At 36.3% G+C, this 15492-nt stretch overlaps 1 protein-coding gene across 1 annotated transcript; it reads right to left on the bottom strand.

Annotated features, from left to right (window-relative positions):
- Positions 1 to 412: 412 nt before the first annotated feature.
- LOC125813796 (uncharacterized) lies at positions 413 to 15106 on the bottom strand. Its single transcript, XM_049493262.1, has 20 exons — positions 14733 to 15106; positions 14401 to 14526; positions 14063 to 14230; positions 13897 to 13980; positions 13651 to 13701; positions 12295 to 12351; positions 12029 to 12111; positions 10719 to 10842; positions 10583 to 10642; positions 9640 to 9882; positions 8490 to 8573; positions 8251 to 8398; positions 7271 to 7398; positions 5179 to 5226; positions 4922 to 5052; positions 4756 to 4838; positions 3739 to 3842; positions 2165 to 2235; positions 1057 to 1358; positions 413 to 906 (listed from the first exon to the last, which is right to left on the bottom strand). The coding sequence occupies exons 1-20, from the start codon at positions 14997 to 14999 to the stop codon at positions 749 to 751; spliced, it is 2520 nt and encodes an 839-aa protein (XP_049349219.1). The 5' UTR covers positions 15000 to 15106; the 3' UTR covers positions 413 to 748.
- Positions 15107 to 15492: the final 386 nt, after the last annotated feature.

The raw sequence follows: 15492 nt of genomic DNA, 5'->3' as shown, positions 1-15492 counted from the left end.
TTAGAAGTATAAAATCTGTACGTTTTTGTACACAACGAAGTTACTAGAGTAATAAGTACACTCCAATCAAGGCAACTAGTCAACCTAGTTCAAATAAACTGATGTCATCCTAAGTTACTGATTTCAAAAAAAAAAATAAACTGATGTCATCCAGAATCTAGTAGTTGACTTTAATCAAATCCAGCAAGCTCAAATAAATACAAGTACACCTGAACGAGGAGCAATCAAAAGTTCCCCATAACTTTAGTATAGCCCGGAGCTCAAAGAGACGTCGTATTTGGCCTGATACACTGCCTTGCATATGACCCCATGCACTTAACTGAAAATTATTGCTAGCTTGCCAACATTGGGCATATTTTCTGATGGACCCTTCTCTTCGAGGCATCCTCTTAAAAAGCCATAACACCGTGAAAGTGGTGCAGCTGAAAACCGAGTACAATTCCTTATGGGCATGCTAGATCTCAGTTGTGAGAGTACCTAGTCAAATAGCATGAGATGCATCCCGGTAACTGGATATATGCTCAGGCTATACGATATATCCCGAGCTCATTGCACTTATTTATTATTAAACGTGATAGTAAGGAAATATACCAATCGACCATTCCTACTTCACGTTTAGCAAGTTTAACTGTCCCGTCATACCAATTGCAGGTGGCAGGAGGCGGTTTCAAATGCCAGTCCCAGACTCCCAAGGACACTTCTCACTGCAGGATGGAGATATGAAAAACCTACCTGGTGCGGGCACCTTTCAGGCCAATACATCTGTTAATTTAAGCTTAAGCTTCATGTTACCAGCTTGGACTAAAAGCTCTTCTCTAGAAGGATCGACTTTCAGGACTAAAGCTTGCTTGTTAAGCGAAGGAACATGGACTGAATCACCAACATTGGGAAGTTTCCTCCTCTTGGCTGTATATAGGCAAAACAGATCATTGCAACCAATAGTGGATATTTTGATCCATGTAAAACAAGAAAATATAATAGATGCTAGCAAGCCATTGTCCGTTGACAAGCAATAATGATCATCACATAAAAGAAAGAAGAAAGAAATTATGTTACCTGAAACAGGCAGCCTGGATGTACTGGGAGAGGGGAACACAGCAGGAGTTGCTTCTGAAATTTCACTTTTTTCCTCTTTAGCTTCACTCTTCATAGTTGATGTGTGTCCATTACTTCCCAATAATTTCTGGGATGGTTGACTAGAAATTGCACGATATTGTCGTGCTCTCCTTTGAATGGAAGATCGTGCTACTGCAACTGCTTCAGATATTTCCTGTTCCTTTCTGAATCTTTGATTAATGCTGTGTTCTTTCACATTTTTTCTGGCAATAAGCAACTTGTGATGGAGGCCTTTAGTGAGCCTAAACCAAAAGGCAGAGAACAAATACACACAACATGAGATTTTTGATAGTTAGTTTACTGCAAGAAAAAAGAGCAAAAGGCAGCCGAGGGAGAAACAATCCCTAGATGAAATGTGAAATCTTCTGGTAATTTCTTTTATGAAGAGCATTTCTGGTAATAGTATTTATTAGAACTGCTTTCACTAAATTTTTCAGCCACCATCAGCATATATAACATAGATCATAAGTCAAACTCAACTTGAAATCTGTTCCATCAAACAGCCACCAGTCTGAACATTCCAATTACTACTGCTCCCTCCCACTACCATAACTTTCATGATTTGCTCTCTGCTTCTGCAGACCAGCCAGACTTTTTTTTGATAACCACAGACCAGCCAGACTTTTGTCACTGTTTCTCTTCTTTTGCAGGTGAGAGTTACTGTAGTTACCATATTTCAACTACCCTCTACTACCCCATATCTTTCCTTTTCTTTTCTTTTTTTCAATCCATACACACTCTCTCTCTCTAGCATCTTAGGTTCAGGTAGAGGCCAACTAGTATTAGCCTATCTCAGTAACTAGGATGAGGCATTTGATAGCCATAGAGCGCTGTTATTTATTTCCATTTTTAACTTGTTGCTTCTTGATTTGGTTGGATCAGATCCCTTTGCTAAACTATCAACGGAGAGAAGATTGAGATCTATAATGGAACAAAATCACTATTGAAACAGTTTCAACGACCAAAACTACTGCATAAGGGAAGATAGATCTATTTTGGTGATTACTGAGGGTATATGGAATCAGCAAAGGTAACATAGGATCCTCACTTAAGAAGACGTTGTGACTCACGAACTTGCTCATGAAAGTTCTGCTTAAATCTCTCCATGTCAAGTATAACCTGCAGTACAATGTTAGCAAAAAGGCTTAGAAAAGCACCTGCTAATTAATACAAATCAAAGTGCTTAAGAAAATCAGATTCGTGCATGTTCAGATGCACAAATTTGATGTCATAATGACTTATTATTGTGTTTGAATTAAATACTTTTCTTGCGCATTATTCTATCAAGAGCATATGAAGAGAAAGGAACTTTTGTTTTCGATAACCAATTGAAATTACTCATGAAACTAAAATCAACAGTAGCTAATTACAGGTCAGCAAATTTCTTGGTGTATATGTTTCTATGAAGTGGCAATAAATCCAAGGATTTGGTAAGCAATCTATTGAATAAAAATAGGAAATTATATTCATCTTGTCTAGAAAAGTCATTTACCCACTTCAACTTTACGGGCGACCTATCACCCCGCTCTAAGTATTACGTATTAACCACCCCGAGAATCAACGTGGCAAAAAATTGTCTTCCCTTCCTATACGCACGTGAAAGGAAAAAGAACACTAAAAGCGGACAAAAAAAGTACATGTGTTGCTTTTCAATTGGATATTATACAAATTAATTATTTTTAAAAAAATCATTTCTTATTCTTTACTCTCTTATTTTTTTCCATCTTCCCCATACCAGCTTTCTTTAAGAAAAAAACTCGAAGTGACCACCATTTCAAAATTACAGCCTCTACCTTACCGCCTCACTCTCTTCACTACACAACACGTTTCACTTCCACCTTCAGTCTGATATATCTCCTTTTTAAACGCTGGCCAGCAGCAACTCTTTTTAGCCAGGTGCCATTTTTTCCGACGAGATGGGTTCTCTATCCTTTTTGGATCTGAAGTATTGGGTTTTATGGTGCCAAGAAAAATAACGGCAGTTTTTGGGTCCAATATCAGGACATTAAGTACGTTTCGGAACCCCAAGCAGGAGCTTTTTCCAGTTCCCATATTACAGTCAGTTATGCTGGTAACTGTGACTCTGGTTCCGTCAAAGCTTTAGACTGACGATACAAAATAACTACTCAATTTGCATCTAGTTTGATTTTTGAAAAAAATTAAGAAACCAAGAAGCAAGATAAGGAAATGATCGACTCTGGCTTGATCTTTAAGCTAATCTGCCTTTGAAATCATATGATAATCCAAATAGCTAAAAGTTGTTTCCAATTTGAGTGGTAAATAATTTGGCAGTGGCGAAAGGTTTGGCAGTAAAAGAGAAGATCACTTACTTTGGACTCATTGTGTAATAAGCTGCTGAAAAAGAAGGAAAAGCAGTGAAAAATATAATAAAGCAGCAACTGACACATGGTTCGCATGCAAAACATGACCCAGCACAAGACTTGTTCTTTATTTTCAAGGAGGTATTAGACTCACTTTAGACAATACTAAGGGGTAAGAGGCTTCCCATAAGGATGCTCAGTAGCAATATAAGGCTAACTATTAACATGCCATGCAAATCTTTTATCAATTACAAGTATCAACATCCTGAATACCTAAGTTAATGGTATCATATGCAAGTACCTCATTGATTTCTGCACTAGCAGCTCCATAAAGTTCACGAGCCTTGTGCACAATGACATCAGGCATCCCGAGCCTTTCGGCTATATTGATTGCATTTGACCTCCCTGCAGTTGGAGAAGTCTGAAAATCAGAGATGCTAACAAAAAATCAATGATACGATCACCTCATGATGATAAGACATCAAAGAATCAAAAACTATCTATAGTAAGTTTGAATTGTGCCATCTTTAGAGAGAATATCCTCTGAAATTTGTCAATGGATAATAATATACAATTATCCTTGATTTCTCGTCATTGGACCCCAGCCCCTTTCGCCCGGTCACGTAAAAAGGTAACCGGATAATGAGTACATCCGCTTGACCCAGTCCCGGTTCAAATATCTATCAAATTGAATTATGCAGATGTGGAAACTGCATAAGAAGATATTTAAAACACATGCTAGAGCCCAAAATACAAGAAACAATAAAAAAAATTAACGCTGAAACAAGAAAGCTCTCGACTCCGCAACTACTGAGTAGGTCCAGTTTTTGAAAACGGAATAAGAAATTTGCGTATCAGATAATGCAAGGTAAACTTGAACCAGAATAAACAACTTATCATAGACAGCCTGCACTTTGTACAGAATTGTGCAATCCCAAAACTCATGGTGATTTACTAAATTATAGTGTACAAATTGATACGGAGTACACCATGGTTTTACACTATTACTTGGTACTATCTCTATGATGAGCTAAAAAAAGGTTATCTGAGGAATATCTGGTAATGATTGAAAGTGTAAAGGTCTTGAGAAGTATGATAAATAGGAAAACTGCATTTCAAGAATATTCAGTGACATTGAGATTGTGCCCTGCAATATTTGATCTGGGAGTAAAGAGGTATCTTTTTTCTTTTTAAGACAAAGCAAGAAGTATCATTTCTTCTCTTCTTTTTGCCACAAGAAGGAACATGACATCCTATGATCAGTCATATAAGAAATTCCAAGCAAATCAAGAAACTACCACATGGATACAAGGACAACCTGGTATTCCCCAAAGAATCCTATAAGTTGGTTTCAACTTCATTTCATCGAACTCCATACATGCATTTTCAAATGCATGATTGCTGTCAAGTACATTGTAGCACCATGATGTTAGAGGAGGTAAGCCTTTTGTCTCATATAAAAGTTCCATCTTAGCATTGAGCACCTGTATTTAAGGGTTTTAAGTTCTCCATGATGTGTTGTAGCTATAGTCAACAAAGTTCCAGATTGTGCAAAAGATTCCAGTAATGACATCCCAAGTGCAGCTCCTTCTAGAGGATTTGTCCCTGCCCCTACCTACAAGATGAAGAATACACACTATGGTTTTTATGAAGGAAAATGTCCATTCATGTCATGCATAATTTCACTTGTTCATAGCATGCGTCTCTGGAAGAACAAATGAACAACTGCTGAAGTACATACTTCATCTAATAGCACGAGTGACATGTCTGTTGAGTGAGACCGGATTTTCTGCAGATTTGGACAAGAAATCATATTAAATTTCTGCATTTGGATCTAAAAGGAACACCTTAAAGCCATAGACATTAACTGTAGCTGGAGAATAACTGTCAATGATATCATTAGAGACACATTCAAGAGTTCAACTAATTGATAAATGCACTGAATTGGATTCGTCTTTGATAAAGAATGGTAACAATAAGTTTAACCTTATGCTTCATTTTACATGAAATATTCAACCTCAAATATTCACAAGGTTGGTTTGAATATTGACCTTGGGAAAAGGAAGATCTTAGTAAAAGAAAAGCCAAAAGAGCATTTGAAAAGGGAGTTGAGCATTTCCTGATAATATTTTCAAAATCGTCAAGCATCATGGACAACAAATAACCTAATATTGGGAAGAGATCTAGCAATTCATAAAACCATTGAAGTACTGATAAGCCAAATTCCGCTAAAACAGTCCATCAAGGTAGCTGATAGCCTGTACAACAGGCATCATGTGCAGGATGCTAAAGAATTCCTAGGAAGCAGAAACAACCTATTATAATATTATGTATCTTATAACTATACCAACTGATTCAGTAAGTATACCCAGTAGCAATACATAATGCTTAGGCAGTTCGAATCTGCATGGTTACAACTTAAATATCACATGCCACTCAGCCAAGCATTATCTTCTTTATGGCGTCAACGTATAATCTGTTTTCTCTGGTAGCTCTATCCAGGGATGTTCACTATTTAGCAGAAGTTATTACCTAATATTTTCACCTTTTGTCCCAGTTCATCCAATCTAGATACCTTTCACGGACTAACATGCCCATAAGTTATCAAATACTTTTCAGTATTTTGAATTCTGATATTAACAGTTTGATCATTTATAACTTTCTGAAGTGTTCTTTACCTTAAAAAAGAGAAGTCCTTGAACAACCATATTGGAAATGTTGACAAGTTTAATCATCTTGAAACTCAAAATATAAAATTGTGCAAGGGAAATTCAAAACAGATGGAGTACAGTTATATCTGTTGTAACTTTGGACCCTCCTCTTTGTTTCTTCCTATTCATTTCTATAACATCCCTTTTTCTAAAAGGAGGACTATACACCTTCCTTGATTAAGCTCATACCATTTCAAATATGAATCTACCTTCCAGACGTACTATCTTGACTGGGTCTTCACTTTCTTCATTGTCAATTCTGACTCTTAAATCAGCAGATTCATCATGTCAAAATCTTTTGCTTTCAAAATACTAAGCATCTCTGCCAGAATCAATGTAATATAGCAGGTATAATATTTCATATATGGAATAATTTAGCGCATATTGATCCTATAAATTTTTGCTTTGCTCCTATCACACCATCCTATGGCCAGCAATATTAACTGTCCCTCTATCATATCCGTAAATGGCCCGGAAGGCCTATTATGCTGCTACTTGGTACAATGTTATCTTCAATACCTAAAATGTCTTTTGTCCCTTTTTCTTCACTTGATAACAACTTAGCCTCTCAATTTTCTTTCATATAGCACCTAATAGACCATATGAAATGTAGCACACACGCAAAAGTTTAATTTCTCTATTCATGTTCAAAAGTGAATTTGACATATGTTAACATATTACAGAAGCCTCCTCAGTTATCCATACTTGGGACTGTCTATAATTAACAATTACCTGAGGTTCAAACAAACAAAATAAAATCCTTCCTCTTTCCCCCTAGATTTGACAAAAAGTTCCATGATAAAATATAGCAGGTTGATGTAATGTAACATGTGTACTTAAGCTAATGCTGACACTTCCTTTGCATTATTACAATTTATGTGCTTTACTCCTGGAGAGCTGCAATATAGATCCTACACTAGAGGAACCATATACCAGGATTGTGGTCGATATTTAAATTAAACAAGAGCCTTTATACTATAATCTAGATAATTTCTTGATTATAAATAGCTTCGACTATTCATCATCAAGGAAAAGTGTAAGAAGTGAAAAGTCAACTTGGCCACATCATGTCAGGCTAGTAAAAAGGCCCAGAAATTTCAGAGGGAACTTCATTTAACTTACACTAATTTGTTTCAGATGCCCCGAGAAGGTAGACAGTGATTGGGATAAGGATTGTTCATCACCAATATCAGCAAATACAAAATCAAACCAAGGGATCTTCACTGATTCTGATGCTAACACATAAAGACCTGCAAATCTAGTCTAACATTAAAAGTTATGCACTTCAATATAAGATTACACAAATATAAGTACTTTTGTGCACAACCTAGAGTTCGTGTTCTTAGAAAGCATACTACCTACCAATATGCTTGTTGGGAATAACACAGCAATTAACAAATGCCCGGCAGGGTAGCAGTGAAAGAATACCAAGTCCAAATTTCCTCAATCTATTTGAACCAAGAGGAGACCTCAAACACAATCTTAAATAGGTCTGGGCAGCATCTAATTACCAACAAAATATAAATACGGCCGAGGCGTAGGTGAAGATCATGGAAAACCAAGGTCGGATCCCAATAGCATATGTTTTTTTCTTCCCATCTGCCTAAGCTTTTTGTTAGCAAGGTTACCCAAAACTTGTACTAGTGGGAGGATGCATGTACTTAGTGGAAAGGCCGAGGCGTGTTAGTTGGCTTGGACACCATCTTCACAAAAAAAGTTTTAAAAAAACTTGCGAAGTTGCAAGTCTTAATGGAGAATGAGTTTGTGTTTGTATAAGTTGCATATGATTTATGGAGGAACAAGAAACATGGCCAGGAAAAGCTGATAATAATAATTTGGCGGGAATCCTAATTCAACAATAGATAATCTTGAGGCATAGAAACGAAGATGGATGAGGATGTCAGGAAAGTAAATTTAAGCATGTTTCAAATTTTTGATAGGTTCTAAATTACCTCTTTGCATAGGATACTGGTAACTGATGACTTTTGATGTTTTAATATATAATGTCCAGTAGATATATTGAGGTACAAGGAAAGTTTTCATTTTCTGGGTTGACTTGATGAACAAAGTATAATAAATAAATATATAGTACTTGTGCTGACCGGATTTTGCCATCAAAGCAGCCAAACCCACAGTCTTCAAGCAAATGGTTTTACCCCCAGTATTGGGGCCAGTTATAACCAAAACTCGAGTGTTGTGAGCAACATATATGTCAACAGGAACAGGTGGTTCCTCTTTCAACTTAGCAACCTGAAGTCAACAGGTTAAAAGTACTTCATTCATTTACAATGGAAATTTTGCATAAACCATCAAATGCCAGCTATCACATTAAAAAAATTACCTTTGCTTCCAAGGACTGTAAATTGACATTGGTTTCTTTTCTCAAAGTAATATTTCCTCCCTGCTGCTTCCTCCTCCTAATTTCCTATACACAAAAGACCAACTGAATTTTTAAGTGAACTCAAAGTAATTCAATTAAGTGCATATTACCCCAAAGTTATCATGATGATGAGAATCCATAAAATTATTATGAGAATATAACAAATGGAGCCAGCATCTGATAGAATAGAGAAGAAAGGCTATTCAAACATAGCATGGCATCTAGAAGCTGTTATGATGCACTGTCATGGTATCTCTAGATTTACAATTCTACTGAGGCCTATAAAAACAAATTCCCAGATGTTAACAGCAGCAGTAACTGTTTCATCCAAAAGAGAGCAGTAAAGAGTTTCTAACAACTTATTGTCCCAACAAAACTTACTTAAAGTTCTCTATCAAACCAATAACTATTAAACGAATAAAACGAAGAGGAATACAAAAACATTTCCACTTAGATAGAGAACCTCACCCTCAGACATTATCGACTTCACAGGTTGCATTAATTGGTCAAGGAAGGTAGTAAGGTGGCTCTATAAGATAATAATTGGAATAGATACTGAACAGGCTTACTAAAAAGCCATATCCCACCCTTAAAAGAATCCACAACCACACCCCACCCATACATAGTAGTAATTCAACTTCCAGGCATATGAGCTGACCAGGTAAGTGAAACCCACAAAACCTTTTGCAAAGATTACAAAATAAAAAAGAGGAAGCAATAACAACAGGATCTTACTAGATCTTAACCACTCATACAAGTAACAAATTTAATCCAAAAAGAGCTCCAACGGCACAAACACAATTATGATAAATAACTGAATCTTTTAATAGAAAATTTTATATATTTCATGGAACTCGGCTGTAGTCTCGGCACTCTTATAGCTTCCAACTCAAATGGCAGGAGATTCATATAGGGAACTTATGGATAATCTTTTTTCTCTGATAAAATAAAAACCATCCTGAAGAGAGATTGCCTGGTGCAAGTACCCACCAGATTATGTTGCAATCTGTCCATATCTCAAAGACAGGCTATAAGAGGGAGATTTTGAAATGCTAGGAGAATCTAACAGCTTTCCGTGTTCCATCTGCATGTGATATGGAGAGTGACTTACCGCATTGGCATTCTTGACATCTTTCATGGCCTTTTGTAGAGCCTGCTGATGCTTTTGAAGTAATAAAGGATGATAAGCTTTTGGCAGATACACTGTCCATTTCTTCCGTGTAGGATGCAATGCCACTGAGGTTCTTGCGTCTAATGAAGCATCAGTAGCTACAAAGCTATCCTGTTCTTGTTGCAAAAATAAATCTGGACAAGCACCTCCAAATGCAAGACTGTATCGTGCTCTAGCGTTGATCTGTAGATATGGGAATGACAATGAAAATGAACATCAGTAACCAAATAAAATAAACACTTAATATACGTGACATCAAATAAGTCCCACTAAATGGTCAACTTGTGAACAATGTTCTACTTGACATAATAGATCAAAGAGCATTAAACTAGAGTAGGCCTCAGATGGTAAACGCCGAACAAATTTTGAAATTGTTAAGGCTCTGAGTTGGAGAAACTAACATATGAACAAAGCGGAACAATAAATATTTTTTTGATAAAGAGAGTGGAACGATAAATATTTGTGGGAACTTTTAATTATTCAGATGTTAGCAGTCATATTATGACATTTTATAAAGAAATGGCAACAGTCACAATTGGCATAGCATGTCTGCTCCAACAATTAGTACTCCAATCAGTACGGTATAACAGGATCATTCTTGAGTGCCCCAACGCTAGCCACTAAACAACTTATAGTATTCCATACTTGTTCACCCAACTAGATCTCATTCTCGCTAATAAACACACTTAAGCTGAAGTTGTTAGTAGTGTAGGATCCAGAGCCTTATGAACCCATTTCAAAATCTATTCCCGCCGATGCGAAGCTCATTTTGGTTATCATCTATTGTAAAAATAAACACATGGATCCTGTCTTTTAAATAACATACAGATATTAAAAGAAAACAAAATTAGAAAAGAAATAATCAGAGGTACAAGAAAGTTACCACATCCAGCCTAACCATCATGCTGAAAATGCTTTCAATGTAATCAATTTCTTCTTGCATCTGTGTAGAAATAAAAAACTGGTTAATTTCCGTGTATGACAACACAAGGGGGGGAGGGGGCATAAGTTAAACAAACCTTCTGTGTTATCTTCAGGAGCACATCAGCCTCAGCCTTTGACACAGATGCCTTAGCTTGCTGGAGTGCATCATTCAATGGAACTGCTGAGAGAGGTTCGACAACACTTCCAGTACCTGAAGCACTGAAAGCTCAGAGGTGATGAATAATACTATACAGGTGAAGCATTAATGACCTGAATAATGTCAAGCTTATCCATGGTGATCTAGCAGCATATTTTTCTTTTCACCAAACTTGTATAACATTAGGCTTAACTAAGGGGAACAATAGCTTATTCACAGTCCCACATTAATTGGAAAATGCGCTAGTAATAGACTTGCAGAATTCTCCCTCATGAGCTAGCTTCTGGGGTTCAGTTAGTCCCAAGGCCACATCTTACAGAAAGTAATCCTACAACAATTTTGGATATAATCACCGCACTTTTTTAGAGCTGTTTGTTTTTACATCAATGAGGTTATGAGGCCCTGTTATGGTTCATAGAAACTTGTAAAGAAAGTCAGGGCAAAGTCAACTTTCTCCCCTTATACTAGTCGTTGCGTGCTCATTGTTGTTCGAATCTTGACCGAATCCGAGCTTCCCAAGTTCTATGTTGCTTAATCTTTTTTCTACATCAATAGTACTTACCTTTTGAAAAAGAGTAAGCCCACAACTATTAGGAGTGGAAGAAATAGATCATGAAAGAGTAGTATCGCATCCCCTACTGGAAATATCATGCTATTTTTGGTGCACTTGTGGAGAACGTAAGACAATCAAATTTGTGAACTTTTTTTAACAGCATCATAATTTATATAGCTGATTGAATGCCATTCCAAGAGTTCCCTAATTGTTTGTCTTCAACTTGTAAAAGGGATTTATTCAGTTTTTGTGCAATAAAATCTTACAAGCTATCAAACAGTAGTTCAGAAGATTAGAACTATTTATGAATTGGTCACTCTGATAATGCCATACCAGAAGGTTTTGAGATGTCTTGTTTATAAGCACCTGTTTTAATTTTTCAAAAAAATCAACCACAAAAGTAGAATGACTAAGCCAAAAAACTGTTCCAATTCCAGGAAAGAAATGAACAATTCAAACTCAATTTCAGCAGCAGAGCTTCTGATAAGTTCTCATGAATTGTGGAATTTACTCAAAGCAGTAATTCTTGTCATTTCCTAATTTATGGTGTCACAAACTTCTGCTTAGCAAGTTCATTACCAATATAGAGCTTTCGAGATGGAGACAGAAAATGACATAAAACAAAATGTACAAACATTATACAAAGTTATTTACATAAGCCCCAATAAGTAGGAGATTTTAAGATATTAACACACCTGGATAACAGTAGCCCCTCAAAGCTCGTTCGCTGATTAAATCCTGATCTAATGCACCATCTGCCATCAATTTCACTCACTTCCTGAGAAAGAATATCAGGTTCACAAGGTGCTATGATAAAGCCAGAAAGGTAGAGAAATTGTTTTATTTCATTACCACATTCAGAGCTTAAGTTTCTTAATAATATGTGGAAAACCAGTTGGTTATCAAAGTGACTTAAGGTTGTACAGTTGGAAACTAATGAATAGGACAAAGGACAGATTACCATAGCAGATGCTTCTTCCATGCCGTTCCTGATTATGCTTTCCATCAACTGGTATAACTGAAGATACAAGAGAATGCAATGCGTTAATGTCCAAGCAGGGAGTGTGGTGCAGGACACATCAACAGCATAGTCAATCTCACACCCAGCCAGCAATGTGGGAATTCCCCTAACAGAAATACAACAAAGAGGCAAATGGTTCCTGACATTTGTAAGAAGTGCTGCTTTAATTAAAGATATCCAAATAGATAATTCCTGCAGTTCTTGTGTCATTTTCTAGAAGTTCTCGTGTCAAAGAACAACAAAACTTTATTAACGTGCCTACTACATACGCAGAGAAAATAGATTAAAACCTTGGAAGTATTAAGCTAGAGTTTGGCCACAAATTTCCAAATATTCTTGGTAAGTTATTTTTGGGTGAAGTTTTCGTGAAGTTTCACCATGTGTTTTGTCACAAATTTTCCCAAGAATATTTGACTATTTCAAAAAATATGATTTATACCCATAAATTTGTATTATTATCTTATAATGAACATGTTCCGTTAAAAAATAACCTTATAACATAATTGATAACAATCAACAACAACAAAATAACAATATGGGCAAGAGCAATACATTAATCGCATATTCAAACTTGTCACTGATTCAGTTGGAATTATAACTCATTAAAAACAAATTGTTCTTTTTTTCTCAATCTTGTCACTCAACTTATAAGTCAAACTTTTCCGGAGGAGGTAGATAAATATTAGTTGGAATTAATAAATGATGGGTGTTTCTTACAAAACATAAAAGTTTGGGGTAATTTTTAAAAATTTCCAAATGCTAGTTTTTTCTAGTATTTGGGAACTTGGGATGTTTGCCAAATATATTGCCAAGTTGTATGAATTCGATAACAATTCAAACTGGAATAAGGGGATTCTAGATTTGAAAAGGTATAAGCCTTGGTAACAACCTACAGGCTGTTGGTAAAACGGATTTATGACCTTCAGTGTCTTCATTGTCTGTCAAATATTAAGGCAGTCAGCTCAGACATGCAACCACATGATTTACTGACTTTCTTTCGTAACAGTTAAAGAATTAACAACATAACAGTGTTCAGCCCATCATTTTAAGAGGATGCACACAACATGATAATTAAGTTAAAAACTAGCCTTTGATTTTAAAATTTACTCTGACCAACGCGATCACACCTATGAACAGACGAATAACAGATGAAGGAAAAGAGCATAAATATACACTGGCTGATAAAAAATTACAAATTATATATAGAAGATATTTTCTAGGGAAAGAAGTTTCTGAAAAGTAATAACCACCAAATTTGCTGAAGAACAGTCAATTAGGAGGAAGAATGAAGTCTACCTTTCTTTCAAGAAGGCGAACTTGATCACGAGATTGTTTCAAGGCAGAGCTCTAAAACCATAAAGTAATATTAATAAGACTCATACAGTAGAATATAACTACAGCAAATAGTAGAGTCAATGCATGTGTATAGAAGATGCAGAAGAAAATGTAAGGAAGTGACTTGTGTTACGGCCTCTGAGAAGCTTAAAATAAAAGTTAAAACTGCAGAAATATCAAAGCTGTTCATAAAAGATGAGGACAGACCGCAGAATCCTTGACAGAGCCATCTCCATCAACTAGTTGTTGTATGAACCTCACTAGTGATCTGCTTATGGTTAGTTCCATAATCTGCAGTAAAAATAGAAAATAATTGGAACAAATGCACCATATATGATTGCTGAAAAGTTCATTGTTACCAGAATTTTATTACCATTTCTGTGAGAGGCATAAAGCGCTGATACCATTCTGCATCTTGCTTGACTGCAGCTTTGACATTTGCCTGCAGCATTTCCACAAACTGCAGTAGTGCTACAACATTCAATGCTTCAGTCCCACTGACAGGAAAACCTCGGCGTGCAACCCGTATGGCAGTTTTAACCTTCAACGATAGAGAAACAGACAACATCATTCTGCATCTCACAATTTAACCAGGAACTTGAACAACAATGAGTTTCCCCAGATTATTCATTTAGATTTACACAGAAGCAAACTAAAGTTTCAAACAAAACCAGCACACCACAGGATCAATAAACCAAGTTAAGGACCTACCAGCTCAATATCAATGCCATTAAAATCCACCATGGCACCGTACTTATTCATCTCCACAGCCGCATTGGTTTCCTCTAAGAGTCCGAGACTCTCTTCAAATGTTTGATTCAAATAACCTAGTTGTTCCTGCACCACAACAATTCCTTTGAGAATCCTGTATTTTTAAGTATATACACATAAATACACAACCGTATACATATACGATACACATGCATATACAGACACACATTCACATTTACAAAATCACACATATAATGAGCTAAAGTAATTAGTTCATTCTTCAATCAAACAGAAGGAAAAGTGAAAAAAAGGAAAGTACACGAAGAGTTAACCTTGAGAGCTTCTTTGCCTAAGGAAGTACCGGCGAAGGCAGCGACGGAATCGCATAATTTGTCCCATTCGAGGACCCTGAGACTGTCTAGAATTACCGATGGTTGATTGGAGGCCGGTCCAGAGCTCGATTCCAGTGGTTTGTTCAGGAAGCCATGGACCTTAAATCGAATGGACTGCCTGAAAACGCCGTGAACTTTTGGGAAAGCAAATGCTACGGTGGCGAATGACGATGATGAATTGGGAAGCAGTGAGACTGAAAGGAGCATTATGCATTTGAAAATGGATAATTCGAACAGATGATTTGCAGAGAGAGTGACAAAAGCACCAGTGGCGGGGAGAGAGATTGCGGGAAACGGGATAGACTTCAGTAAGATTGAGACACGCCAATTGGGCCTTGAAGATCATGGTTTAAGCCCACGGCCCATATCATTTTTAGCCCATCAAATCCACATGATTTCAAATTATAATTTGAAATCATATCCAAACAAGTCCTATGGAGATGATACAGTAGGTGATCAAGCTATCTAGACAATATAATAAATATTTTCTTATTTAAAGAAGTATTCATTTTTATTTTTATTTGCATTTTATTTCTCTGCTTTGAATTTTCATTTATTTATTTAGTTGGATGATCTTTTATTTTAGCGTTGAATCTCGATTATAATACGGGCTTTCAATACTTTCTTACGAAAAATATAGGGGATAGTATGCTTTCCTTTGGTATAGGGAATCACATAATTTGTTTGTGTAGGATTTTCA

This window comes from Solanum verrucosum, unplaced genomic scaffold (genome assembly GCF_900185275.1).
Source record: "Solanum verrucosum unplaced genomic scaffold, falcon-dt-bn FXZP01000205.1, whole genome shotgun sequence".
Classification (NCBI taxonomy): domain Eukaryota; kingdom Viridiplantae; phylum Streptophyta; class Magnoliopsida; order Solanales; family Solanaceae; genus Solanum; species Solanum verrucosum.
Note: the sequence above shows the minus strand (reverse complement) of the source record. Positions and strands in the feature narration are given on the sequence as shown.